Below are 27,104 nucleotides of genomic sequence, written 5' to 3' on the forward strand. Positions count from 1 at the left end.
TCATAAGAGTAGATCACATGCGGAGCTTCGACAAGATTGGTGTGAGCAAAAGAAGTGTTTTTTTTATTGGGACTTCTCAGTTCAGACGATTTGTTCATGTCAGGAAACATGCCGCACATGGAGTGCAGGTAGCGCAATTCCTGGATGAAAACTTCCCTGGTCCGTAATCCTCCACCAGTTCCACGTATGTAGGCGAGAAGCAGAAGCCCACTTGCCAATCCATATGCCATTAGCTTTAAAAGAGCACAAACTTTTCATGTCCCTTCCCTTGAATCCCTTAAAACCATGGTGATGGGGAAAGGTCATCCATCATTTGATGCTCTCAAAATGCACTGCCAACCAACCCTTTCGGTTGCCAGTCCAGTCTATGGTGCCCGTGGCCATCCCTCTCTCATGACCATGTCCTGTCCCTCGAAGAGAACCGTCGACCAAAGAACCGAAGGCCGAGAACCGAGAAATCCATTTTGTCTATGTATGCACGGCAAAAATGCATGACCCCTCTATCGTAGAAAAGCGAGAAAAGCCTCTCGGGAAACGCGTATCGAATAGCAGACTCATGTAGGGATCTCTTCGGCGACTAGATGAAAACCATCCAGGTTCCGAGAGCCGTAGAGCAAGGTGTAGGCGTGCTGTCGCAAAGCACGCGCACTCCGAATGTCGCCTGCCGGAGGTTTCCCAAATGCGGTCTAAAGGGTATCATGAGTTGGGGACCAGCGAAATCAAAGAAAACGCTCTATCGATGTCGTTTCATGTCCTGACGCCCTATTAAGCTTCACTGTCGCAGTGAGAGGCTGCCGTCTCGCGGGTCTGGGTCATGCTGCCACGCCGGAATGCAGCAACCGGGCAAAAAATGCGTCGGAAAATAAAAAGAGAATAACCATAAACAGAAAAACAAAACGTCGAGAAAAAAAACCGTAACTGAGACGCGTCCTCTGGACGGGACAGGCGGCTGTCTTCAGGCCGTCACAAAGCCCTACTCCGCCTCATTTGAATGCGACGCGGGAAATTACCACCAGGATTGGCCGCCAGGACCGCTGGGGTTACCGTAGCCGCCGCCGCCGCCGCCGCCACCGCTGTAGCCACCGCCAAAACCACCGCCGCCACCTCCATATGCAGGATTGGGAGGCGGGGCGCCATAGCCGCCGCCGAAGCCGCCGCCGGCGGCACCACCATTCTGAGGACCACCGAAGCCGGGACCTCCACTGAAACCGCCGCCTCCTCCTCCATACTTACGGAAATCGCGGTTAGCGGCCTGGCCACGACCGCGGCCACCGGGACGCCCACCACGACCACCTCCGAAGGACGACTCCCGCGCGATTGTCTCGAGGAACTGGGGAACCTCCTGATTGGCCTCCTTGAGAAGCTCGAGGAGATCGCGAACAATACCGCGATTACCCCGGTTGAAGAAGGCGGTGGAATGACCGGTGTTTCCGGCACGACCAGTACGACCAATGCGGTGAACATAATCATCAATGTCGGTGGGAAGATCATAGTTGAGGACGTGGGTGACGTTGGGGATATCGAGACCACGGGCGGCGACAGCCGTGGCCACAAGGATAGGGCAACGACCGTTGCGGAAGTGCTCTAGAGCCCGCTCCCGCTCCCGCTGCGTGCGGTCTCCGTGAATGGAAGTAGCAGGGAAGTTTTGATTAATCAAGAACTCGGAGAGCGAGTCGGCCATGCGCTTGGTCTCGACGAAAATAAGCGTGAGACCGTTAGCGTGGCTGTGAAGGATATCGAGAAGGACCGAGCGCTTGTCGGCGTCCTCAACGTACTCGACCTTCTGGGTGATGTTCTCAGAAGTCGAGCCAACACGGCCAACGGAAAGGAAGACGTAATCCTTCAAGAAGTCGCGCGCAAGCATCTGAATGTCGCGAGGGAAGGTGGCAGAAAACATGAGGGTCTGCCTGTTCTGAACGTCGGGCATATCTTCGCCCTCGACGATGCGACGAATCTGCGGCTCGAAACCCATGTCCAGCATGCGATCGGCCTCATCCAAGACCAAATATTTGATGTTTTGCAGGGAGATACGACCCCGCTCAATCAGGTCGACCAAACGGCCAGGAGTCGCAACGAGGAGATCACACCCGCGCTCGATCTGGCGGAGCTGGGAACCAATGTCAGCTCCACCGTAGACGACGCAGGGACGAACCCAAGAGCGATAGGCGAACTTGCGAGCCTCGTCATAGATCTGAGAGACAAGCTCGCGGGTGGGCGCAAGGATGAGAGAAGTGGGGTAAGCCTTGCGCTGGCGACCAAAGCCACCGCCGGCCGCGTTGGCCGGGACGGGCGAGGGGCCGTTGATGAAGGCCTGGGAGAGAATGGGGAAGAGGAAACCGCCAGTCTTGCCGGAACCAGTCTGCGCACAGGCCATCAAGTCGCGACCGCCCATGACGATGGGAATTGAGTACTTCTGGACGGGCGTAGGGACCTTGTAGTGGGCGAGGCCAATGTTGGTGATGAGGTGGTCATCGAGAGGAGGGTTGGTGAAAGCATGTACGGGTTCGGGGACGTCTTGGCCGGAAGCCTCGACGGGAATATCGTCGTATTTCTCGAAGTTGATGCCGGTCTGCTGCTTCGTAGGGTCGTCAAGAACGCCAAAAAGCTCGCGTTCAAGCCGGGGGTTGGCAGGGCCGGCAATATGCTTGCCATCGCGCCACTGGCCGTCGCCAGAGCCGCGAGCATGCTGTTGTCCACCTGCGCTACCATAACCGCCGCCGCCATAGCTACGGTTTTCAGTCCAACCAGCACGACCGCCGCGGCCGCCGGCAAATGGTTGAGGAGGCGCGCCCATGCTGGCGGACCAGTCGCCGCCGCCGCGGCCGCCGCCACGTCCACCGCCGTATCCGCTATTTGGACTGCGTGTCTGTCAGTATATTTGCAACTAATGAGAAATGGCGGTGCAAAAGGGGGGGACTTACGCAGCCCAAGCGCTGTTGCCCAAGCCTGGACCACCCGCAGCCTGGGGAGGTCCCTGGGGGGGTCCTTGAGGGGGTCCTTGAAGGGGTGCCTGGGTAGCTCCCGGGGGAGGGCCTTGCATATGTCCTGGGGGCGGGCCGTGAGGGGGAGCGGCGACAGGGCCCTGGTTACCCTGGACGATCTTGCCTCGCATGTGAGGAGGGATGTAGGAGCGAGGGCCATCCTGAGAATGGCCTAGGTTCAGGCCGTTCATGTTGAGCTGATCAGCCATGATGAATCGAGGTATTGTCGAAGTAGGAGGTAGGTTGCTGAGGTCGTTGGAGTCTGCAATCGGCCTCGTCTTGTGTGAAGTCTCTGAAGAACAGTTTGCGGCGTTACGTTGTCTGTGTACGTGGAAAACGAAGACCGGCCGTAAAATGCGACGAGTCAAATGAGAAAGAGAAAACGAAAGGTCCAGAGAGAGTGAAGACGAAAGACTGCGACAATCTTCCAATTTTCTTCTTCGTTCTGTCGGGTCTATTAACGTCTAGGCAACTGAATCCAGGTATGGGATTAGGTGACCGTGGCTTGTGTATTTCCCTAGAAGAACAAGAAGAACTCTTCAAAGGAAAGACAAAAGACGAAAAAAGGAAAAATCGATTAGACGGGAAAAATCGGTCTGTGGAGACGAAAGATGGGGGAAAGAGATAAGTCTCTTTTGATGGTGGATGGGAAGAGAATAATTTGGGGGGTGGTTGTGGGAAGAGAAGAATAAAAAGAAAACCGAGCAACTGGTCGGAGGCAACAACCAAGGAAAATATGGTTTTGGCAGTGTCGGAAAGTGGCTGTTGGGACCCACATTTCTGCACCTGCTGAAAAAAAAAAAAAAAAAAAATTAGGTGGGGCAAGAGGAAGGAAGGGTCTTTCTTGGTATTCCAGGTAAATCAAGGTATGTACGTACCGTATCCTACGGTTAGACTGCTCGTCTGGGGGAAGTCACGGACATGAGTGGTTGGAAGTTACGCGGGGAGGTACCTACGTAGATACCTAGCGCCAGTACCTTACTGTACGAATAGATACAACGTACATATAGTAATGATTGTACCTTTACTACTTTAGGTAAGGTAGCTAACTAACTAGTAGTAGCTTTTAGCAGTATTAATAAGAGACTATCGTAGAAATATATAGGATCTTCGTATAAAGTATAAAGATTAGGGTTTATACCTAATATCTAACTGTCTATAGCGGATATATACTATATACTATATACGTTATATGTATATAAAGTTATGCTTTTTATACTTTCCTTAGGTTTTAAAGGTTAGCTCGTAAAATCGCCCTATATCCTGTTAATTATTGAATTAGTCTGCTAATCTATACTTTTCCACCTATTTTATATAGATAGGTATAAAGACATATAACGATCTTAAGAATAATTATATAATTACCCTAGTAGTGATAGTAGTAATAGTAGGGATAGTAGAGATAGTGGTCGTATATAAGTACAGGTACTTATAAAGGGTAATAGGTTCTATATATTTGGATATACCTCTACCCCGCAGGGATCCCCTATTATCCTTAACTAATTATATTCGTTTATATCCGCGCTAACCTTTAAACTCCTGGTAGAGGTATAGACTCCACACCCGGTTTTGGATGCGGTAAACCGTAATGTTCCTGATTGGTTTTATAAGGAATCCAGGCAGAGATTTCGTACATGCACCAACTATAAGGTAAGGTACCTTAAGTAAGCAGGCGGCTTGGACAATCTACCGTACAAAAGCCAGTAGTCACTACTCAGTACGGACATTGAGTAGTGACTCCCTCGCAGCTCCCTAAAACAGAAGGTGAGGTGGGAACAAGACAGCCATTCAGTCTGCTTGCTTCCACCTACTCATAATTATTCACCTCTGTCTACGACTTCGAGATATTAATAAATACAATTGTCCTTGCGGATCTTCCTTCGTATCAATTCTTTTGGCGGTGGTGGGCTATTGATTTGGCGCACGATACCCAATCACAAGGTACTTCGTAGCTTTGTGGAGCACAAAGTATGTTTTTGCCACTGCATCTCAACACAAGGATGCCCGTTGACCGTACACCCACCTGCATGGTGTACAATCCATGACTCGACTGAGCCACATCTTGGAAGTATCACGCCTTGGATTATACCTTAGTGTACGTAGTACTTGAAAAGGGCCCGTATTCGCAGGTCCCAGCATCGGGAAAGGGGGCGAAAGTGTAAGGTACAGTGAGTGAGCAAAAAGTTTCGGGATAACCCAAAGTAGAATGCTTCGAACCTTTTGGGGAACACTTTTTTCTATTAGGGCAAAAACCATATTATGTTGCAAAAGTAACGAATCACTGGATCTTTGAAATGTACCGAAATTATTGCTCACCCACTATACGAAGCTCGCACAATTTACTAAGGAGGGCACATAAATCCAGTAACTTGACGTCAGCGGCACCCCACACGTGGCTGTGCCTGTCTGGCTGCCTGGCTGGCTGCGGCTCCAGGCCACACCGGTCAATGGAGGTCAGCTAAGGTATGTATGCAGTACGAAGTGCTTCTGTCGTCCCGTTCAAGTCGTGTTGTTCGTTCTCCAAGTGGCCCAGATTCTCACTTAGTACACATTCTTTGTTCTTCGTTGGCTGTAGAAAGTGATGACGGGATCTCAAGTTGAGGAGTCAGTTGCCTATTTATTCACCAAGTCCTCAAGACAGTTTCTTGGATGCAAGGCCAGAACCTACCATAGCCGTGGATATTCTTCCGGATTCCGCTGCACTCAGGCGAAACTTGGAGCATGCAAAAAGGCAGGTGGCAGAACACGAATGCCGATATGGAATACTTGACCTAGACGGGATCTTTCGTGGCGAACTTCCTTCCCTCTCCCTAAGGTATTCTGCAGTGATTTTATTTCGCTTTCCTGTCTATAACGTCGAAACCTAAGACGCGCAGCAAGCATGTCTGTACTGGCCACATCACGCAACAGCCATTGGTAGCGCTCTGTGCCAGTGTCCACAAGGCTCTTTGGGAGAGAAAGGCAATGCTGCAAACTTATCAGACCAGCGGTCAAACCCAGGAAACACGGGGGACAGAGCTATCGTCAACAAAGAACCCTTAAACAAGATTGAGGTTGGCAGGCACAAGCGGTTAATATTGCCTTAAGCTGTGGATATACGCATACAACGAGAACGATGATCAAGTCCTTCCCCGCATCGACAGGGCCTCCACAAAAGTTGTGGACTTCAGAATACCGAATGGGAGAAGAGGTATCCGAAGCAGATGAGTGCATCCAGTGACCATAGCCCTTCTTAAGACCCATCTTCAACAAAGAGACGGCGGGACAAACGGGCTAGCCCATCCGGTTGTCGTTCCACGTTGCCTTCGCCGAACGACCGACACGCTCGTCCCGGGCACGGGGTAATCAGTCGGCGAGAGAAACTCGGGTTCAGAGAACTATCCAGGGAGCATGGAAAAATATCGACGCCTGTACCAGTTATCAGTTACCGACCAAGTCTAGTAGTACATGCCCTAGTCACTCTTCGGCCTTCCCAATGTTGCCCGCCCCAACCTTTAAGCGCTCTTCACAATCTTATCGTCGTCAAATTCTATGTCGATGACGCCGTCCTTGGTCACCGCCTTGACGGTCATCCCCTTGAAATCGATGGGCATTCGCCTCTTCAGCTCGTCAGTACACATGTTCAGGATCTTGATGCCCTGTACGAGGGTGATATCTGGGTGATGGTGCTTGTCGAGGATGGAGAGGCAGTAGTATCTGCAACGTATGGGTTAGCGTACTGTTGGAGCTCGACGGTATGAGGGAGATAGAAGAGGGGAAAAACGTACTGAGCATAGCCATGAGCGGCATACGGCACGGGTGCTAGTGCTGCTAGATAGTCTATCCAATACAGGGCGGGCTTGTGGGTGATGGGGTCAAGCCCGCCCAGGAGGAGGTTGACGTTATAGGGCTTCCGAGACCGTAGACTGGACGCTAGTTCGCCACGAACAAAGTGGGCAACAGCAGAGGGTAAAAGATCCGTCTCATTCCGCATCGTGTACAGCTGGGAATTGGCTTGGATATACTCGGCAAATTGCACTGAGGAGCAAGTTTAACCGTCAGCATCGCGGGGGGGTTTATGAAGGAGCCAGACAAACAAAGCCTCCCAAGGCGAAGAGAAGAGAAGAGAACGCACCTGTGTCGCCCGCCTCTCCAGAGAAAGCCATCAAAGTGTGTTTGTTCAGCTGTCTCGTCTTGTCGTCGGTCGCCTTCAGAACGGTTGCGCCGCGCATCGCAGCTTTCGAAGCTGCGATGAGGGTGAAGTCCTTGCCCGTGATTCCGAGAAGTACCTCCCTATGATCATGTTAGCAGCTATAAACCTGGGCGCTTTGAATAAGATTCTCACATTGTTTCTACTTGTAGTCGTGAACGGAAGCTGTGCGGGTGTTGTTGGCTGTCATACAAGTGGCTTCTGTTCCGCTCTGTTCAGCTTCCCAGTGCCCACCGTGGGAGCTTCCCTGACGCGCAGGCAAGCTACAGCCTGACGCACGACCTGGTTGTAGATTCTGCCACTTCTGACCGCCAACCCTTGCGCTGAACGGGCAGTTGGGATGACAAAGCCGTTATCGATTGGCTAGTGAAGGCTACCTAAGACCCACCACGGCCTATCTTCAACTTTTTTTTTCTCTCCTTCTGGGGGGGCTGTCCCAGCTTTCCAAATATCTTATAAAGCGACCAGTGAGAAAACCGAAGCGGGACTGATAATTGTCAATCAAGGCAACCAGCTCGCCTTGGTAGTTCAAATGTCCTCATTCTTCACCCTACCGGGGGCGAATAAAAAGAGGAAGAGGCCGGAAGCTTCAGACGCCCCTAAGAAACGAATTGCTGCCCCCAAGACGTCCGGCAAGGGTCCCTCGAGAGGTGCGACGACAAAGGGCTCCAAAGCAGTCCCGCCCTCCAAACAGAAGCGAGCCGAGCGAGACCAGTCCCTCTCTGAAAGCGATCTAGATGACAATGCTAGCATCGTGAGTCTTTCAGAACAGGAAGAAGAGGGGAGCGGGTCCGAAGTTGAAGGCGAGACGGCTGCCGAACGGCGTCTGAGGCTCGCAGAGCGATATCTTGAAAATGTCCGGGAGCAAGTGGACGAGGTGGGCTTCGATGCTGCCGATATAGACCGGGATCTCATCGCCGAGCGGCTACAAGAAGACGTCGCAGAAGCCAAGGGCCGACTATACCGCCAATTGGCCTCCGAGTTTGCTTACGACAAGGCGGCTCACTGCTACTTCAAGAACAATGCCGAGACCTTCACATCGGTGGCCGTTCAACCGCCTTACGCATACACCACCACGAAGGACATGTACGTGCACAAGTGGAGAATACAAGACCTCCCGAAGGACCAGTTCCCACCAACGACGACGATAAAGAAGAAGAAGAACAAAAAACCACCACCACCCCCTCGGAGAAAGCCAACCCTGGAACAGTGGATCCGGGGCAACATCAACAAGGCCAAGGACAAGAACTTTCATCGCCACGTGGACCAAATCCTCTGCGTGGCCGCGTCTTCGGACGGCAAGTTCCTCGTCACCGGCGGCGAAGACAAGCGAATCATCGTCTACGACGCCGGCACCCTCAAGCCCCTCCGCACTTTCACCCACCACCGCGACGCCGTCACAGGCCTGGCTTTCCGCCGGGGCACCAACCAGCTATACTCGTGCTCCAAAGACCGCACCGTCAAGGTCTGGAGTCTCGACGAGCTCGCCTACATCGAGACCCTCTTCGGCCACCAGGACGTCGTGCTGGACATCGACGCCCTCGCCCAGGAACGCTGCGTCAGCGTCGGCGCCCGTGACCGCACCGCCCGCATGTGGAAGGTCGTGGAGGAGACCCAGCTGGTCTTCCGCGGCGGCGGCACCACGGGCTTCGACAAGAAGAACACGAACCCCGCCGCCCTCGCCGCCGCCGGCGTCACGGACCCTCGTTCCCTCTCCCACGAAGGCAGCATGGACCGCATCGCCATGCTGGACGACGAGCTCTTCGTCACCGGCAGCGACAACGGCGCTCTCTCCCTCTGGAGCGTCGCCAAGAAGAAGCCCCTCCACGTCTTACCCCTCGCCCACGGCCTGGAAAAGCCGCTGCTTCCCACCGAGGCGTCGGCCGAGGCTGCCCCCGATGACAAGGTGGTGCCGCCCCCACAGCCGAGATGGATCACCGCCCTACGGACGATCCCGTACTCGGACCTCATCCTAAGTGGGAGCTGGGACGGGTACATTCGTGTGTGGAAGCTGAGTGAAGATAAGAAGAAAATCGAACCGCTCGGTATCTTATGCCGTGGCAATAAGCTTGGTGGGGAGGGTGACGACGGCAATGGCGATGTCGACATGGAGGACCAGGAGCATGAAGATGATTTTCGCATCAGGGGTGTTGTCAATGACATTGCCGTCTTCGAGCGTGGCGAGAGGGCCAAGGATGGACTTTGCATTGTGGTGGCAGCGGGCAAGGAGCATAGACTGGGCCGGTGGCAGATGGGCAAAGTGAAGGGGAAAAATGGAGGCTACGTGTTTGAGGTGCCCAGGAGGATACCACTGAAACCGGAAATCAATGGTCACGACGACGCGGCAGATGCTGAGGAGAGTGACTGAGAGGGTCCTGTTTCAATAGTGGTGGCGATTTGATAAGAGGACAGTGGGCGAAATATTAGTCGGAGGTGTCTTTTGGTGAACACGGGTTTGATTGTACGTGTAGGCACGACCTCGACCTCTTACATCCCTTACTTAGAACATACCTATCATAATAGGTGCTACGCCATGCCAATATTCATCGTGCAGAAACACCAGCCGTCTCAGAAAACAATGGCAGATGACTTGGAAACTGGTAAAGCCGCGTAGGGTTGGTTTCTCATGTTCTTCTCATCTTTGGCTTCGCTATCATTTCTTCGTCAAAGACGAAATGCATCCCCGTACCATGGTCCTAAGAGGAACCCAGTTGAATCCCGTATTTACAACTGACCCAATGACGAGAATCAAGAGCGCCTCGCACTTATGTCCCCCGCTTCTTTCTTCTGCACGGCGCACGAGGCTCCGGATCCATGTCCCCGTTCCATATGCATCACCACCTCCGAACGCCGGTCCCATGCTGTCATTGTGCCTCCCCGCATCAAACAGAAACCACATCCTTGAGCACCGTCTGAGATTCAAGCAAAGCAAGGGCAAACCAAACCAAAGCAGAGCATTTCTCGTCCTCGTCTCCGGGGTATGAGAAGCCGCCGTACCTAATCCTCCAACACAATGGGTTCGACCCTTACCCCTGCTGGCCGATCCCCAGTTCCTCCGTAGTCGTGACTATTCGCAGTGGCATCGTTTCCCACCTCTATCGCCGGCCGGTCATCGTTCCTCCACCTTTCCTCGTGGTCATCCCGTGCCTGTGAAGAGCTGCTCACATTCTTTGCAGCAGCTTTGTGCGGGAAATAGGGGCTCCTGATAATAGGATTTCGGATGGGTTTGGCTGCAGTCGATTCTGGGCTGTCAGCAATAAAAATCGCGTCGATTATGGGTGCTGGTTTTCCGGGCGGCGTACGCTCCACTGGTGTAGACCGTACGTCTTCTTCACTGGCCCGACCCCCTGGATGCAGAGGAGTAAGCCGACCCTGTGCTTCTCCTTTAGACGCTTCTTGAATGGGCGCGCTCCCTTCTATTGTTGTTGACGACCCCCTGCTCTTACTACCTTGAGTGTCATCGGTAAGATCGGCGGAAGACTTAGGTTCCTTGTCTTCTTGCCCCTCTGAGCTATCTCTCATTGGCGACAGGAAGGGTCGCTCTGTCGAGTTGCGGGGAGAGGCCTTGTTTTCGCCGACAGGAGAGCGAACGGATTCGATAACTTCCGTGGCTGTGTACTCCCGGGTGTCACCCGCCTGATCCTCGGCAGCGGGAATGCGTGCCGGTGATCTGGAGCCCGGGGGGCTTCCACTAGATAGGCAGTCAGAAGGAGAGTCCTTTCCACCTTTCGTTCTCGCGCTTGGATCGCTCGTACCGGAAATCTTTGGGGCCGTCGTGGGCGCGTCGCCGACTCTCGTCTTCTGTGATGAAGCATTCTGGGCTTTGGCCTGCAGCCTCGTTTTCTTTTCTGCTCGGATACGAGCGTTTTGTTCATGACGGAGCTTGATTATGAGTTCCCGGATCTCGCCGCGGAGCTTGGACGTGTTAATGTTCCAGCGGAGGTCCACTTTGCCTGTGATGTCTCGCACCACTTGATCTGGATCCTCCAGGAACCTTTCCATGTAGGCAAGGAGGTAGACACCGCAGCTGGAGAAGTCGTCTTGTTCTGGGATGCCTTTCGCGGTCATGCCGAAGGGGCTTGGTGGTTCTACGTCGATGTTACGGCGATGCTTGATTTCCTGAACAAGGTAGTCCCGAAGGTTGGTACAAGTTCGTGAATGCGGACCTCCGAGGGAGTCCAATGTAATGACCCTGGGCTCCGTGGGATCAGCCTGTCGCATGCCCTTAGCCTTGCGACCTGGTTGAACTTTCGGACTCGTCATTCTGGAGGTGGAGGTATGATTGGACTTGGGTCCAAAGGGAAGATCCGAGACAATCTGGACATCGTCCTCGTCAATAGCTTGCGCTTCCTCCCCGGAAGCAGAACCGCCGAGCTGCGCTGGATCGCCTTCCGGTTGCTTCTTGGATTCCTGCATGGCGTCCTTTGTTGGAGCTTCTTGCGCTTCCTCCGAAGGGACGAGCTTCGAGGGATGACAAATGATGGCGAGATACCAGTGCATGTGCTCGTTTATCGGAACGACGATATAGTCATGTGACAAGAGATCTACCTTGGCGGTCCAGGATTTGACAGCGTCGTAGTTGATGTTGCGACCCTTCCCATGGGTCAATTTCTGATAGAACCAAGGGTTCATGAAGTAGATTCTGTCCGCGAGACCTTTGTTCTCCTTCTCTAGCTTCGTCTGGAGATATCGCAGGTAGAAGACGATGAGATTGTCGTTTAGAAGCTCTCCTTCCTCGAGTCTCAACATGTCGTCTTTTGCAACCTGGGCCGGATTTCTGCCCTTGGCTGGGTAAATGAGAGGTTGCTTGTCCCATATCTCCGTCCATTCAGGGTGCTTATCGATCCAGCGTTCCCGAACCGGGGCTACTGGTGGTGTTGGATTCTTCAAAGCTCGTCGGGTCCTCGGTGGCTCAAGAGGTCGCAGAGCATTCGGGCCACTAGGACTAAGCGTCGACGCACGCGTACTAGAAGATGGCCCTGGAGGCTCGTCCTTCATACCTTCTCGGAGCGACCTCCGAGCAGTGGGCCTTTCCTCCTCAACTGATTCCGATGGGGGTTTACTCTGCTCCTTCTCGGCACTGCGAGCGAGCATGGCCCGCTCTTGATGCTCTAGATAACGAATATCGTCTGCCTCCGATTTGTGGGCTTGATGAACTGCAGTTGCCTTCTGTTCCGAAAGTTTCTTCTGGAAAAGCTTCTCAAACCAGGAGCTAGACAGAGTCAGCAAGCGAAGCAACGAAGAATCCCATCGGAGAATAATAACATACGTCTCCTCTTCGATCAGCTTTGTCAAGCCTCCCGACCGTGAGCGTTCTCTACACCATGACACGAACTTGTTGTGATCATCACTGGTTGCGAACTCTAGAGCCAGCTCGCCTGGTATGGAGTCTCCGGCTGACCTCTTGATCCAGACACCCAGGCCGCCGTCACTCGAGTACTTTATCGAATGGCAGGTGTTGATCTTGACTTCGAGCCAATGGTACCCTTGTAAGGGACCTCTGGCAGTGACTGGCCGTAACCTGTTCGGGTTGACCAGCTCTAGGCGGGGTTGATCCCCCGAGTCGAGCTTTGTAGCTGCAAGTGACCATTTCGATGAAACCGCACGAGAGATTGCCAAAGACAGTTTGCTGGCCTGCTTCTTGAAGGTAGTCTTCCGGATAACACCTTTCGGTTCGGCGCTCTTTGCAGTGCGAGGACCGTGCCCATTCAGAGAGCTTACCGAATCATGGGTATGCCTGCCTGCTTTGCTGGATGTGCTTTCGACAAGCTCATCGCCGCTGCTGTTTGACGCACGTCGTTTCTTTGCCGGGCGATCAAGTGGAGGAGCCTCGGATGGGCGCTGCGGCTCCTGCCTTTCTCTGTGTTGTTGGGGGTTTGCCGGCATCTTTTCGGCCGCTGCCTGCCCTTTCCCACCTTGTTTTATTGCTGAATCGACCGCCTTTGGGTTCTCAGAGTCGGAAGAGATTTCGATGCTGGAGTTGCGTCGATGGGGTTTTGTCGGACGTTTGTCTTGCCTGTTAACATCCTCGACGTCCCCGGGAAATGGCCGCTTCTTTGATATGAGCCCGGGTCGTCGTGGCCTGGTCGAACCCGAAGAGGAGACATTATTGAAAGTCTCCACAATGTCATCGTCGACGTCTTCAATCTCTTCGGCCGGGGGGGCAAATCGTTGGGTCGTGAAGCTTGCTTGTTGTACCCCACTGATAGCAGAACCGCTGATGGGCTGGTTGAGGCTATTCTGGGGCCGAAACCCGCCGGATGGTGGTTTGACGGTGCGACTCATGGCCCTGACGACCAGGCCCAGCTGACGACCAGGGCCAAGGCCGAACAAGATATTCGTCGAGATACGCGGGTCGTTGCCCGAGGGAAATTCTTTCGAGAAGAGGCTCTGGACAGGAGGACGTCGCGGGGGATAAATGTGAGTAGATGTCGGTGCAGACGCCAGCCCTATAGTACACCAGGTTTCTCCTCTGTCAGCCAATGACCAATATATGAAAGATAATCATCATCGGTGACTCAAAGGCAAACCAGCGAAGGGGAGATACGGGATATGCGTAGCCAGCATTGACAGAGCCACAAAGGACAACTCGGCAACCGACTTACCAAAGCCTCAAGCAGCCGACACCATGACAAAGACACCGGCAGGCTTCACCTCCCCTTCACCAGTGTTTCCCAAGAGAATGACTCCAGGAAAATGTAGGTCCAGGTGTTGCAACGTAGGACGGGATTCTGAAGTGGAGGTGGCGGTGGAGAGATCGTCGGGAGGGACGATGACCCTGATTCATCGCAAAATAGGGATATAGGGATGGAAAATGCGGGAATAAGAAGATGGGTATGTGGAAATCCACAAGGGAAAAGAAGAAGAAGAAAAATTGTATGCCGCTTCAGGTGCAAGTGGTCAAGTCGAGGTAGGTTCGGAATACATGTCTCGAGGTTTCTGTTCTGGTTTGCAAAGAAGGCGGGTGGAAGGAAGTCACTGCTTGATGCCGTGCACGTACAACGTTCTGATCTTTTGGGTATCTGGTGGGGCACTCAACGTTGACGGGGCCCATAATAAGGTACCTTAGGCTGGCAACGCTGGCTCCAGGACTTCGTGTCTACGTACCTACACTCTTACTAAATAAGGTACTTCATAAGTACTCGGTTACCGTAAAAACCCAATAAAGTCGTCTTTGCGCTAACCAGCGCTATACCGCTTTTAATAAAAGCCCCACTTCTAGAAAGTGTTCTATTAGATGGCAGAGAATTAAAGTACCGATCTCGGATATTATCGCTTCGGTTATCAGATAAGCGCTCCGAATACTATGTTTTGATTGGTTTATTTTAGAAAAGCCTGGGGAAAACGGGGCACTAAGAATCTAGCGCAAAGACGAGTTTGTTGGGTTTTTACGGTATCCAAACACTAAAAGTACCTTACTTTACTGTACATATACTGGAAGAAAGAGAGACTATTACCGATATAAAGTACGTTATGTAAGGTACCTTACCTTTTACGGATATAAGTTACACAGATACCCAAGTAATACCCAGAAGACATATTCTTCATGTCCGGTCGGGAAGATGAGACATCGTAATGCAGTACCTTGTTATAGTGTACTTCGTACATGTCTGATGTGCCAGGATAACGTAGATACCACCTTGATGCACCTTCGAAATGTCGCTTCCCAGCAATATATTATTATGAAATGGACTGTCTCGGGAGTACTTCGTACGGATACCCAGGTACATTGTCAAGCCCAGTGTCTGTGAAGTGGAGAATCTCGGTAGGACCCGAACTGCCCGCCAATCAACAAGATAATCCACGATAACTGCCATTTGTCCCCCAATTGACCCAAGACAACCATCAATCTGTCCTCCCAAAGGTTCAGGGCGCAACTTCACGAGCCATTCAACCATCATAAACGGCTCTTCCCCTCAGTCTTGCACTGCAACCACCCGCCGTGCCGCCGAACAACTACCAACAACTTCCCGGGCTTCCAACCTTCGGCGCGGCGCAACAGCCCCGCGCCGACCCCGACTCTGAGCACCATGTTCAACTCTCTCAACCGCATCCAGAATACCTTCGGCTTCTTCACCACCGTCGCCTTCGTCCTCGCTTCCTTCATCGCCCTCTCCGACTTCGTCACCCCTCGGGCCCCCTCTGCCGGCACCATCGTTCCCGAATCCGTCCAGGTCGTCAAGGGCCGGCCACACTACTACTCGTCCAAGAAGGAGGAGTACGCCATCGTCAAGTTCTCCTTGGACGCCTCCCTCGAGTCCCTCTTTACCTGGAACACGAAGCAGGTCTTTGTCTACGTCACCGTAGAGTGGCCGGAACCTGGCGCCGACAATGTCACAAACTCCGCCGTCATCTGGGACCAGATCATCACGAGTCCCAGTGCCGACCACCTCTCCAATCTAAGCCCGGTCGCCCTGCGCAAGCTCAAGCGGAGTGCTGAAGGCAAGAGCATTGACCCGAGTCGGTACGGTTTCCCCCCTCCTGCCTCCTGTGTCTTTAAAGCCAAATAACCATGTTAACCTGGGAGGAACATTAGGGGAAAGCTGAAAATCAAGAACCAAAAGCCCAAATACCAGATCACCCATCCTACTGGGAAGCTGGCCGAGGCTGAGGATGTCCGGCTGAGGCTGCATTACAGCGTGCAACCGTGGTTCGGCATCCTCACGTTTGATCAGGAATCCGACATCGGTCTGTGGAAGGCGTTTAAGGGAGGCGTTAGTGAGCTGTTCAAGTTGCCTGCTCTTAAGAAGAAAACAACAACATGAAGGTCTAGTGACCTTGCCCTCGGTCTCGGCAACGGCCCATTTTCATGCATTAGAGGTTCCATATAAAGATAGCCTTGCGGGCCCTTGTCTTGCCGTGATCGATAGCCCTCGGACCTATTCCTCGATTGCTGTCTCGCTCTTAAGTGCTCTGAATCGTTCGTAGTAGTTGGGCTCTAGAATCTCCAAGGTCACCATCACATGCTTGATAGCTGTACCCTTTTGAGGGGCCTCCGCCTGGTTTACAACTGGGAACCAGAGTAATATGCCACTACTTGGTGTTCATAGAACTATCTACAAGGAATGGAGTTGCCGGGTCTCGCGAGCGACGCACTCTCTCGGAACTACGGGATGGCTGCGAATCACATCGTTTCACATGAAGACACATCAGGGCCCTCGCGCTCGCAAGTCTGTCACTAGTACGACTCTATATTAATGTGCCTGGATTGTTGTACATTACTGTACATTATGCCGCCTGGTTCTGTTCCTGAGCTTGAGGGGGGCGACCGGCCATTCCACCCCGCGGTCCGCTACCTCGACCTCGCCCGCCACGGCCTCGCCCGCGGCCCCTACCCCGGGCATCCAAATTGGCGGGAGGAGGCACCTGGGAGTATTTGGGTTGCTGCTGTTGCGGAGACGGCTCCGGATGGGCGTGTCCAGGACCTCCTACGCCATGCTGACCTCTTTGTCCGCGTCCCCTCCCCCTGGGAAAGGGTCCACCTCTGCCATGGGACGACTGGCCCTGGTGACCTTGCCCGGGCTCGCTGCCGTTGGGCTGTGGGCGGTAGACCAAGCTGCTATGAAGAAGTCTCGGCGCGTTGCCTCCCCGATTTCCATCCACACCACCTCCACGTCCCCGTCCTCCACGCGAAGGTCCAGGCTGGCCATCGGACCCACCACGCCATGGATTATGCCATGGGGAAGGGGGGGGGGCTGCGTCTCTATATTGCGGCACCCCTGTAGGGTTGTACGCGTTAGATCGGAGAGGATCAGAGCCGGGGACAGCCCGTCGCTGGCTGGCGGCCTTGGATCCAGAAACGACTTGTCTGTTCGTCATGTTCAGGACCGAGGAAGAGGCAACAGTCATGCCTCGGAAGGGCGGCGCTCGCTCGCCCAGCGTGTTACCGCTCATGAATGTGATGTCCCATACCACATCAAGCAGCACCGCAGTGGGGGTTCGGCCGATCCCGACCACGGTTCCCCTGCTAGCGATAGGAACTTTGCCAGAGGCCGCAACGAACGTCACCCGGTCGCCCAAGGCAAACTTCTGACTACCCATGAGAAGCTCGGCGTCGGTCGGCTTCATGAGGGCGGAGCGGGGTACGTTGTTCAGCTTCTTGGTCACAGTTTCCTGAGCAGCCTGGAAGACCTGTTCGCCAGCCTTTGCTAGCTCCGCGACGACGATGGAATCAAGCTGCTCGGCATCGAGGGGCACCCGCTCGAATTTGCTGGTCTCCGCCGCCTTCAGCCATGCGCCGATCTCCTTCACCCTCTTAGAGGCAACGCTCTGGTCGGGCCAAATGTCGGCATCGCTGATATCGCTCGCCTGGGCTTTCGCTTGGATGGCGGCAAAGAAGTCTGGGAAGGTGGCTACGTATGTGGCGAGCAGCTCGATGGCGGCATTACTGAACTCCCATCCAGACTGAGACTTGCGAGAATACCCCAGGACCTTTTGCTTCTTCGCGTCGAATTTCAGGTTGAGGCCGAGGTTGACCCTAAGACCGCCGACTGTATTCACCTGGTATGATGACAGAATCTTGCTGAGAATCAGGGGATGAAGACCCAGCATCTTGGCCACGGCGTACGAAGGGGTGTAACGGTTCTGGCTGTGGTGATTGTGGATGATGGTCTTGGCAAACTCCGGCTCCTTGTTCTTAAGCACGGAAACGACAATTTGCGCCTTGTTGTTCGAGTGACCGAGGACTTCCAGAGGCCGACCATAGTGATATTCACCGAGGAAGAAGGCCCGAGTCCCGACCGGAAATTCTTCCTCGACAGGAACGGCGGCTTTTTCAATAAACCGCTCATCTTCGTTCACCACCTCGTCAACGATAGTTTGTGAAGCATAGATGCTCCTCATGCTCGGATTCTCGGCGTACTCCTTGATCAGAGCGCCTTCTTCTGTCTTGATCAAACCCTTGAGCATATGGACGTGGACCAACGACTCGACCTCTCCTATGGTGATACCGAGTCGCTTTGCGTGCCAATTTTCGATATATGAGGCTTCATTGGAGAAGGAATCAATCTCCCGGCCGCCGTGATTATTCTGCATGACGGTTCTGCCGTCGGGGCCAAGCTCGTAGTCGAAGAGCTCGTCCGCCACACGGACGATTTTGGCCTCTTGCAGAAAGGGATACCCGACAAAGCAACGTTTCCCTAGCTTTTTCTTGGCCTCTTCGGCCTTGGTCCTCTTCTCGGTATCGCTGAGGGTGACGATCATGCTCGGATTTCGGCTCTCCGCCTGGAAAACATTCACGCCATAGCCAGTCATCAGAGTGGCGGTGTAAGGGAGCGTGTGGAGTGATGGGAAGCCAGCCAGAGCCTCGATATTGACCTTGGTGCCTTCCATAAGACCCTGGCGATATTCCAGGCCATCGATGCTGGGCAGCTCGAAAATGTTCTCGACGCAGTGACATTGTGAAATCTCAGGAAACACGCCCACCAGCGACGATGGGTACGTGAAGGAGACATCAGGGTCATAAGTGAATTTGAGTGCGACGCCGAACCCGTTCCTGGCCCGTTCGTCTTCGCTGAGAAGTTCATTCTTCGGGGCCATGGCGTCGAGGAGTCGTTTTTCGTCGATGAACGGGATCTTGACAACGGCTTCCCATTCCATCTTCTTCCCGTTCATGTCGAGTTCAAAGTCCCTCGGATAGAAGTCAATAATAGGAGATTTGGGGTTTGTCATCAGGTCCCAATAAACAGTGGGCACGATTTTCTTGCTCCGGTCGGGAAGAACGCCCATGAGCTGCTCGTAAGGATGAAACGGCTGGCCCAGCTTGAAGTTCAAATCGGCCCCGAGGCCCTTGAGGACGTCTAAGCAGAGTGTCAACCGCGTCTGTCATGTACACGAGAAAGGGGCAGAGGTAAGGAGCAAACAGGACCTACCTGATGTCAAGGGAGAGTAGTGGTAGCCGTAGTACCAAGGCCAGGATGCGATCCCGCGATAGTAGTAGTACAAGACCCATTGAAGGCCTTGCACGTAGTTCTCGCAGAGGTTGACGAGCTCAGTTTCATACTTTTCCGGAGCCCATTCTTCAAACTTTTGCAAGTAGTACTTGGTCTTCCAAGCCTGGTACTTCTGATCGTACAGCTCCTGGTAGTGTTTCTGGGCATCCTCCGCCGTCACGTCGACCACGCTCGCTGTGTCGTAGGAACGCATCACGCGATAGAGGGCGAGCGTCCCTTCCTCTTCCTCGTCGTTCTCGTCCTCCGGGCGGTACGGCGCAGTCAGAATCAGGTGGCGGTGGCCGTCGTCGTCTTCTTTCGTGCTCCAGTCTATGTGCATCGCGTCGGCGAGATCCTGGACGAACTTCCGATCGGCGGCCTTGAGGTCCACACCCAAATCAAGGGGTTCCGGTGTGGGCTTGAGCAGGTACGGTTTGATGGAATTCTTCCAGAGAGACTTTTGCGCGGCCGTCATGACTACGACGCCCTTGTTGTTCTTCTTGGGCTTCGAGTTGGCGACACCGTTCTGCTCCTCGGCCATTTGCTTCGACTGGAACCACTTCTCGTCCGAGACATCCTGTTCGAAGCCGATCTTCTCCTCCTTCCCGAGTTCCGTCAAGAGGAGGGAAAGACGATCGAGGTTGATCACACCGCCCTCGTTGATGTAACCATCGCAGCGCGGTAACACGTTCTTGTAGAGCCTGAACATGAGAGCAAGGGCGCCTTCGTTGATATGGAGACGAGGGAGATTGGGGAGGAAGTCATTTCCGACAAAGAAGCCCATGAGGATGAAGTCGTCGATGACGCGCTCCAGGTCAAAGGGAAAGCCCAGAACGCCATCCTGCTTCAGCTCTTGAAATTCCAACTCGAGGTATTCCCTCACAATGCAGAGATGCAGGAGGTAAAAGTTCTGGTGTTCGAGTTCCTTGGGCTTGCTCTTCGCAGCGCGACCGAAGGTCACCTCCTCGCGAAGAAGGCAAAAGTGAGGGTCGTGACTGAGGAGACCGAGCATGATGAGATCGGCGTCAAGGCCGTAGAGGCAGTGTCGGACGTTCGAGTCGTAGTCGGGTTGCGCTTTCGCATTGCGAATGTACTCCATGATCTTGTGCTCACCCTCTCCTGGGACCTCGTGGCCCGACAGTACGATCTCGCACCCTTGCCAGTCGGCATCCTCAGTCACCTTCTTATTGACAAAGTATTTAAGCTGTCGGGAAAGCTTGGCCATGAATTCGGTACCTGTTCTCTGTCAGTATTGGAACATTTGACCAGGCGGGACGCCGGCCGAACTAACCTGGAGTAATGCAGTTGCTGTCAAAGGGTTCCTCCTTTGGCATTTCGGCGCCAGACTTGATGGCCTCTTCTCTTGCTTTCTCGGCATCTAGCGCTGTCCGGAATCGACGCGCGCGCTGCTGATTCATCTTAGCGCGAGGGGCAACACCGTCAATGGCCATGTAGAAAAGCTTCTTCGGCTTGATCTTGCTAAAGAGATGCTCGATATAGTTGAAGATTCTGATGAACATCTCCTCCTCGCTGAGCCGAAATGTCACATCTTCACCCGCATCCTTATGTGTGCAGTTATGAATGATACCATTCATGTCCAACTACCAGATTCACCATCAGTTCAGCGGACGCGGAGAGGGTCAAGGTTCAAGGGCCGTGGAGAGCTACATATAGACAGTCGAATTCGGGGATTCGATTCTCGGCGATGAGCTGAGAGATGGCCGGATAGCGCTCCGAGAGCCACCTGAAGAACTTGGGAACACTAGAAAACGAAGGAGGTCAGCAATCTGGGTGGGATGCCCGACATGGGAAAGGCAAGATCATGACGCATACCCCATGATGATATCGGCGAGGTGTAGTTGTTGATAGATATAGCGAAAAGAACAGAACGAGAAACTGCGACACAAGTCGAGAAAATTTCGGGCTTCAAGGAAAGAAGCGGCGAGGATGGTTGGGAGCTCAAATCGCACAACTTCCCGGCGATTCGCGATAAAAGTCGAATTAGCAGATCCAACGAAAGTCCTGAGAAGATAAACGAAAAAGAAAGCACCAGGCTTCCAACAGGAACGACAGGGAGCTCAGCCTTTTGAGCTGTGTTCTTTTCGATGTATTTTCCTGGTGACTTTATGTGCAAAAGAGCTTGAGAGAGTTTGTCCTTCTGAACAACCACATGTAGGCGGGGAGATGGGAGGTGGGAGGTGGGAGGCCTACAATACTTGTAATACCTACTCCAACCGTGTTGCAGGCCCTTGCTGGGCTCCTGCTGGGGGCCAAGAGTCATTCGCCGTCAATTGTGGGGCAGAGCTGAGGCCAAATGGTCGGTCCATAGCCGTACCTGACTCCTCCAAAGTACAAAGTAGATACAAAGCAGTCACTGGTGATCCCTACTCTGTACTTTTGTACAGGCTGGTCACTGGGGCAGGTAAGGTACTCCGCTCCGAACCCTCATCTTCGGAAACAGGCATCCCAAGGCTGAGCTGACCTCCGATATTCAACCAATGTTATCGCCTTTTCTACCCAAGGTAGGTAGGTACCTTAAGGTACCCTTTAGGAAAAGGTCATTTCTCCGCAGTACCTAAGGTAGGTACCTAGGTATCCATTCGTAGGATCCACATTTTCTGCCACACTTTACGCGATCCGCGTCGTTCTTCAACTTCGTTCGTGTCTTTCAATCGATTTCCACAGCCTTACTCATTGCGACAAGTTAGACTGCTCTTTCCCTCAAAACTCTGCGCCAATCTGGGAGATAGGATTACTCGTTTCTCCTTTACCAAATATTTGATTATATCTCCCTGAATACACGATTCTGACAAAGTTCATCCATTGCACGCCCTAACAATGGCGCCCGCTCAGGTGGCCGATGATGTGGATGGTTCGTACGCTCGCTCGCTTGCTGCACAACATGCCACGCACCCTCAAAGCTTGTAGCAAACACGATCTTCTAATACTTGTCTAGTGGATATGCAAGTTGCAGATGAAGATGAGAACCAGGAGCAGATCCTCATCAATGAAGGTTGGTACCTATCAGCATCCAGTTACATGGAGAGCGATCCTCGTTTAACAGCTTGCCAGAGTACAAGACATGGAAGAAGAACAGCCCTTTCCTCTATGATATGATTCTAAGGTGAGCACACTCTATGTCGGATACTCTGAAAATCCCGCCCTTAGAGGCTAATTGACCAAAAAACAAAAAGCACCGCTCTCGAGTGGCCGACCCTGACAACGCAATGGTTTCCCGACGTCAAGGAACCCGAGGGCAAAAACTACCGTGTTCACCGTCTGCTTCTTGGTACCCACACGGCTGAAAGTATGCCAAATTACGTTCAGATAGCCGAGGTTGAAATACCCAAATCAGTCGAACCAAACGCCGACGATCTTGACGAGGAACGGGGGGAGATTGGCGGCTACGGGAAGTCGGGAAGCACTGCTCCCATCCGGTTCAACATTGTCCAGAAGATCGACCACCCCGGTGAGATCAACAAGGCACGCTACCAGCCTCAGAACCCCGACCTCATTGCCACGCTCTGCGTTGATGGGAAGATTCTCATCTTCGATCGCACCAAACACAGCTCGATGCCCGAGGGGAAGGTCAGCCCCGAAGTCGAGCTCGTTGGTCACAAGCAAGAGGGCTACGGCTTGAGCTGGAACCCGCACGAGGCCGGTTGCCTAGCATCGGGAAGCGAGGATACGACCGTCTGTCTCTGGTGAGTCAAGTCCGGGTTGTGGGACGAGCCCCTTAAAAAGAACCTGGTCCGGACATTCATTGGTGCTAACATTCCGCCTTCGCAGGGACCTCAAAACGCTACAAGAGGGCAGTCGGATCCTCAAACCCTCGAGGAAATACACACACCATACGCAGATTGTGAATGACGTGCAGTATCATCCCGTCTCGAAGAGCCTCATCGGAACCGTCTCGGACGATTTGACGATGAAGATCATCGACGTCCGCCTCCCTGACACCGACAAGTCTGCCGTCACGGCCAAAGGCGGTCATGCGGATGCGATCAATGCCCTGTCCTTCAACCCCACATCGGAGGTGCTGGTTGCGACGGCGTCCGCAGACAAGACGATCGGGATCTGGGACCTGCGAAACGTCAAGGAGAAAATCCACACACTGGAGGGCCACAACGATGCAGTCACATCTCTATCGTGGCATCCGCAAGAGGCAGGCATCCTCGGAAGCGGTAGCTACGATCGTCGCATCATCTTCTGGGACCTCTCCAGGGTCGGAGAGGAGCAGTTACCTGAGGACATGGAGGATGGACCCCCCGAATTGTATGTGTTTCTTGAGCTGGCGCCCTTTCCCCTTCTTTTTCCCCCCTTGTACGCCGCGTTTACTAATTCATCACAGGCTCTTCATGCACGGAGGACACACGAATCACCTCGCCGACTTTTCTTGGAACCCGAACGACCCCTGGCTGGTGTGCAGCGCCGCGGAGGATAACCTATTACAGGTCTGGCGGGTGGCTGAATCGATTGTTGGTCGAGACGAAGCGGATTTGCCGTTGGATGAGATTGACCGGTAGATATAGATATCAACGGTCCGAGTCGGCACATTGGAGCCTTGCTTGGCATAGGTGTAAGCGGGTGGTCGGCGTTGGTTGGAGAATGAAAAAGACAGAGATCTGGGTCAGAACCACCTTATGAGCCTGAGTTGGGACTGAGCTGCCACTTCATATAGGCTAATCATCTGACTTGCATAACCCTACGGATCTTTTATAATACGCTCTACAGCCCACGCAGTTATATACTGATGGCATTTATGCTGTACAGTTGTACTTATTCCCGGGTGACCCTACTCCATAGCATGTGTTTTGTCTCTGGAGGAATGCTATGGTGATACAGATATCACCGGGATATCTGTTCTGCCCTGTTGAAAAGGAGAAATACCAAGTTCAGATAACGTGGTGTAAGTACTGAAGGCAATGATCGTGTCATAGTTGTTAGTTGCCGTGGGAGACGGGCAAAGCTTGAACACACAGAACTTCACTGTTGCTCTGCTTCTCGCCGTATGAGCTCTTCCATATCATTATATCACTACAAGATGGCAAGGAATTGCGAGATGGGCAGTCCTACAGGTTCAGGGGATAGAAACTCCGCTTGACCTGGGAAGGCGCGCGGTAGATGCATTAGCTACCTATCGTGCTCCTTTCCTCCCCAGACACGTGAGAATCACAAATACCAGAAGACGGACTTGCCTTAAGGGGTACATCCACCCTTGGGTAACATGTAGCTCTAGCTCCGTGTTATATCTCTTACCGCAATAACAACCCTTAACTAAGTTATACTCTTTTCCCTCTTTTTTTTTTCTCGCGGCTTAACCCTACTATCTTCAACCCCTTTAACAATGCCACGCTGGTCCTGGTCCAGGTAACAATGCCAATGCAGACAAATAAGAGAGGCAGCCATTCCACTCGGCTATAGACTGAATACCTTTACAATAAGAGTACTAGTCCCATTATCCCGCCCTGGTAAGGTATGTATACACTTATCGTCGCTTCTCTTGATGGGCGTTTAACTGTCGACCTTTAACCCTCCAAGGCTTCTCGAGAGCTACTGATATGCCCACCTCCCTTGACCTCCCTTGGTTCTCAGCATCTGACAACGACAATAGATTTCCTTTTCTTGTCCAGGCTTTACAGGCCCCGGGTTCGATCTAGTGTCATACCGACCCCCTCACAAGATGAACATCGCACCATTCAAGGGGCTGCCCCTAGCCCCGGCAAACGTTGAGATGAGCCATTTTGATGCCTACATCAAGGAGACCAGAGATATCCTCCAAGCGCAGCATCCGTGTCAGATCGTCACGCCGGATATGCTCGCCGCTGCTATCCAGACTCGCGCTCGCGCCGAGTTAGCTCAGATACGAGAGCGCGAGAAAGCCCGCCAACAAGCCACTGAAGAAGACCTCCAGATGGCCGGCATCGTCAACGACGAGGAGGTCATCAACGAGTCCCTCAAACACGGCGTCGAAGCGCAGGACTGGCACGAGGCCGAGGCCCACGACGTCTCAGAGCAGGAGCGCGTCAAGCGCATCAAGCTCGAAAACCCCGTCTTCACTCTCCAGGACGACATGGGAGGCATGGCCATGAGCTTCAACCTCATCGACAAACTATCCGAGAACGTCGAGCTCGCCGTCAACCTCGGTCTGCATCTCGACCCCGCCGACGTCGTCCACCTCTTTTCCGTGAGCAAGAGGTTCAACCGGACCATCAGCGGCAACATGACCTCCTCCATCCGGACCTGGGTGCGCGAGCACGCCGGGGAGAGCAGCGAGATCTTCTCTTTCAAGCTCTACCGTCACCTCTGCATCCGAGACCCGGCCGGCCGCACCAACGCCTTCGCCGCCGAACATCCCGACCCTGTCGACCCGGACCAGCAGGCCATTCGCCACGTCCCTTCGCTGCGCTGGTACCACATGGTCGTGCTTCGTGAACGCTGCGTGGACGATATCGTCGATGCCTTGGAGCGATCTGGGTACTACCTCCCCCGTGGCATGGAAAAGACACTGAAGAAAATGTGGCTCCTCATGGACGTCGCCACCACAAAGGGCCGTCGCGACATGATCGGCAATACGGCGCTCTGGTCAAAAACAGACCTGTACCATGCCCAGTTATTCATCGTCAAGCTGAACATGTTCTTCAGCGACCCCATCTTCCTCCCCCGTGACGGCAACTCCCTCCCCAGGCTCCTGCTCGGCCAGCGGGGCCTCTATAGGCTCTGGCAAGCTCTGACCGACCGTGCCTGGACCAAGCCCCGAGAGGTCACCGAGCTCAAGGTCCGGTATGACTACATCCCTACCTACCCACAGTTCCGCCGGGCCCTGTTCGGCGAGACCGTCTTTGGCGTCCACCCTTACGAGGTTGGTGTTGTTCACCTCGAGGGTTGGGGTCGCGGGTCTGGCCATCTCATGCGCCCGGACGAGTTGATAGTCGAGGAAGCTAATCGCCGAGTCTTCACTGTCGATAAGCATATCATTTACATGATCCTCTGGGGACCCGTCGAGAAAGGCCCCTTTCGCAAGAGAGCTCGCAGCGAAAGTGAAAGCGACAGCGACAGCTCCCCCGTCACTACCATACCCTCCGCTGCAGCTGCTGCCGCCGTCGTTGATGCTAGTACTGGTATTATTAACCATGCCGTATCCGAGGAGTTGGTCATCAGCTCAGACGATGAGGCAGACAGCGAGTGCGAAGATGGCTATTACTACGACGATGATGAGGACGACGATGATTTGCTGACCGAAGAAGAGAAGATCCCCAACTGGACCGACCTTCTCCCCTTTGAGAAATCCATCATCATGCTGGAAAACGTCGACCCTGTCAACGCCGAGCGCCAATTCCTCTTCCAGCGACAAGCCGACCTCCAAGCCTCCAGTGCTGGCTTCGGAACCAACCGGCGCGGCGAGGGAGACGGTGAGGACGACGGGACCAATGAAGAAGGAGGAGAAGGAGGAGAAGGAGGAGAAGAAGAAGAAGAAGAAGAAGAAGACGGCCTCGATTTCTCCGCCCTCCCAAATCCAGATGACAGAGACCCACGCCGCGTTGATATCCTCTCCGCGCCGGTTCATCGCGCCGCGGTTCCCGGCGACGCCCCGGTGACCGCCGCCATCCAAGTCGCCCTCGACGCGGCCGCTCGAACCGCCGCGCCAGATGCCGGCACCGATGAGGACGTCCGCGATCATGTCACCCGTATGTTCTTCGGGCCGGTCGGAACTCCCGACGAGCCGGATCTCCTTGCCCGCGCCGATCGCGCCTGGGACGACTACGAAGCGGAGGATCTCGACCCGGATTGGCGTGCCTATGTCGAGGAGATCAACGCACCCGATGACGAAGACTTCGACGATTTTGACAATGTGCTCTTCTACCACCGCGGCGATGGCTATGGGAGCGAGTATGACGGTTAGTGAACTGGAAGTGTCGTGGGTAACGCAGAACGGAAGTGGGACGGCTAGGGGACAAATTCTCACATACATTGGAACTTGACCATAATGTCTCCTCACATCGT

At 53.6% G+C, this 27,104-nt stretch overlaps 7 protein-coding genes across 7 annotated transcripts; 4 read left to right on the forward strand and 3 right to left on the reverse strand.

Moving 5' to 3' along the window:
• Positions 1 to 1,006: 1,006 nt before the first annotated feature.
• On the reverse strand, positions 1,007 to 3,190 carry SODALDRAFT_336585 (DEAD-domain-containing protein; the record flags this gene model as incomplete). The annotated part of the gene is made up of 2 exons (XM_028612606.1): positions 1,007 to 2,858; positions 2,922 to 3,190. The coding sequence occupies 2 exons, from the start codon at positions 3,188 to 3,190 to the stop codon at positions 1,007 to 1,009; spliced, it is 2,121 nt and encodes a 706-aa protein (XP_028470896.1).
• Positions 3,191 to 6,475: 3,285 nt separating this feature from the next.
• SODALDRAFT_336586 (N-terminal nucleophile aminohydrolase) lies at positions 6,476 to 7,360 on the reverse strand (the record flags this gene model as incomplete). Its single annotated transcript, XM_028612607.1, has 4 exons — positions 6,476 to 6,677; positions 6,749 to 6,998; positions 7,096 to 7,253; positions 7,317 to 7,360. The coding sequence occupies 4 exons, from the start codon at positions 7,358 to 7,360 to the stop codon at positions 6,476 to 6,478; spliced, it is 654 nt and encodes a 217-aa protein (XP_028470897.1).
• A 245-nt stretch (positions 7,361 to 7,605) lies between these two features.
• SODALDRAFT_327263 (ribosomal RNA-processing protein) lies at positions 7,606 to 9,769 on the forward strand. Its single transcript, XM_028610384.1, has one exon. The coding sequence runs from the start codon at positions 7,703 to 7,705 to the stop codon at positions 9,536 to 9,538; it is 1,836 nt and encodes a 611-aa protein (XP_028470898.1). The 5' UTR covers positions 7,606 to 7,702; the 3' UTR covers positions 9,539 to 9,769.
• A 616-nt stretch (positions 9,770 to 10,385) lies between these two features.
• Positions 10,386 to 13,823, reverse strand: SODALDRAFT_30547 (cysteine proteinase). The gene is made up of 5 exons (XM_028609006.1): positions 13,776 to 13,823; positions 12,440 to 13,560; positions 10,926 to 12,382; positions 10,473 to 10,861; positions 10,386 to 10,400 (listed from the first exon to the last, which is right to left on the reverse strand). Exons 2-4 carry the CDS (start codon positions 13,453 to 13,455, stop codon positions 10,689 to 10,691), a joined length of 2,646 nt encoding a protein of 881 aa, XP_028470899.1. The 5' UTR covers positions 13,456 to 13,560; positions 13,776 to 13,823; the 3' UTR covers positions 10,386 to 10,400; positions 10,473 to 10,688.
• A 1,016-nt stretch (positions 13,824 to 14,839) lies between these two features.
• On the forward strand, positions 14,840 to 16,324 carry SODALDRAFT_347907 (signal peptidase 22 kDa subunit). The gene is made up of 2 exons (XM_028613329.1): positions 14,840 to 15,634; positions 15,707 to 16,324. Exons 1-2 carry the CDS (start codon positions 15,201 to 15,203, stop codon positions 15,933 to 15,935), a joined length of 663 nt encoding a protein of 220 aa, XP_028470900.1. The 5' UTR covers positions 14,840 to 15,200; the 3' UTR covers positions 15,936 to 16,324.
• Positions 16,325 to 21,780: 5,456 nt separating this feature from the next.
• SODALDRAFT_30596 (histone acetyltransferase type B subunit 2) lies at positions 21,781 to 23,847 on the forward strand. Its single transcript, XM_028609028.1, has 6 exons — positions 21,781 to 21,976; positions 22,057 to 22,113; positions 22,173 to 22,224; positions 22,295 to 22,804; positions 22,890 to 23,375; positions 23,452 to 23,847. The coding sequence occupies exons 1-6, from the start codon at positions 21,961 to 21,963 to the stop codon at positions 23,624 to 23,626; spliced, it is 1,296 nt and encodes a 431-aa protein (XP_028470901.1). The 5' UTR covers positions 21,781 to 21,960; the 3' UTR covers positions 23,627 to 23,847.
• A 547-nt stretch (positions 23,848 to 24,394) lies between these two features.
• On the forward strand, positions 24,395 to 27,003 carry SODALDRAFT_375314 (hypothetical protein; the record flags this gene model as incomplete). The annotated part of the gene is made up of 1 exon (XM_028614742.1): positions 24,395 to 27,003. The coding sequence occupies exon 1, from the start codon at positions 24,784 to 24,786 to the stop codon at positions 27,001 to 27,003; it is 2,220 nt and encodes a 739-aa protein (XP_028470902.1). The 5' UTR covers positions 24,395 to 24,783.
• Positions 27,004 to 27,104: the final 101 nt, after the last annotated feature.

Source organism: Sodiomyces alkalinus (assembly GCF_003711515.1).
Source record: "Sodiomyces alkalinus F11 unplaced genomic scaffold SODALscaffold_1, whole genome shotgun sequence".
In the NCBI taxonomy this organism is placed as follows: domain Eukaryota; kingdom Fungi; phylum Ascomycota; class Sordariomycetes; order Glomerellales; family Plectosphaerellaceae; genus Sodiomyces; species Sodiomyces alkalinus.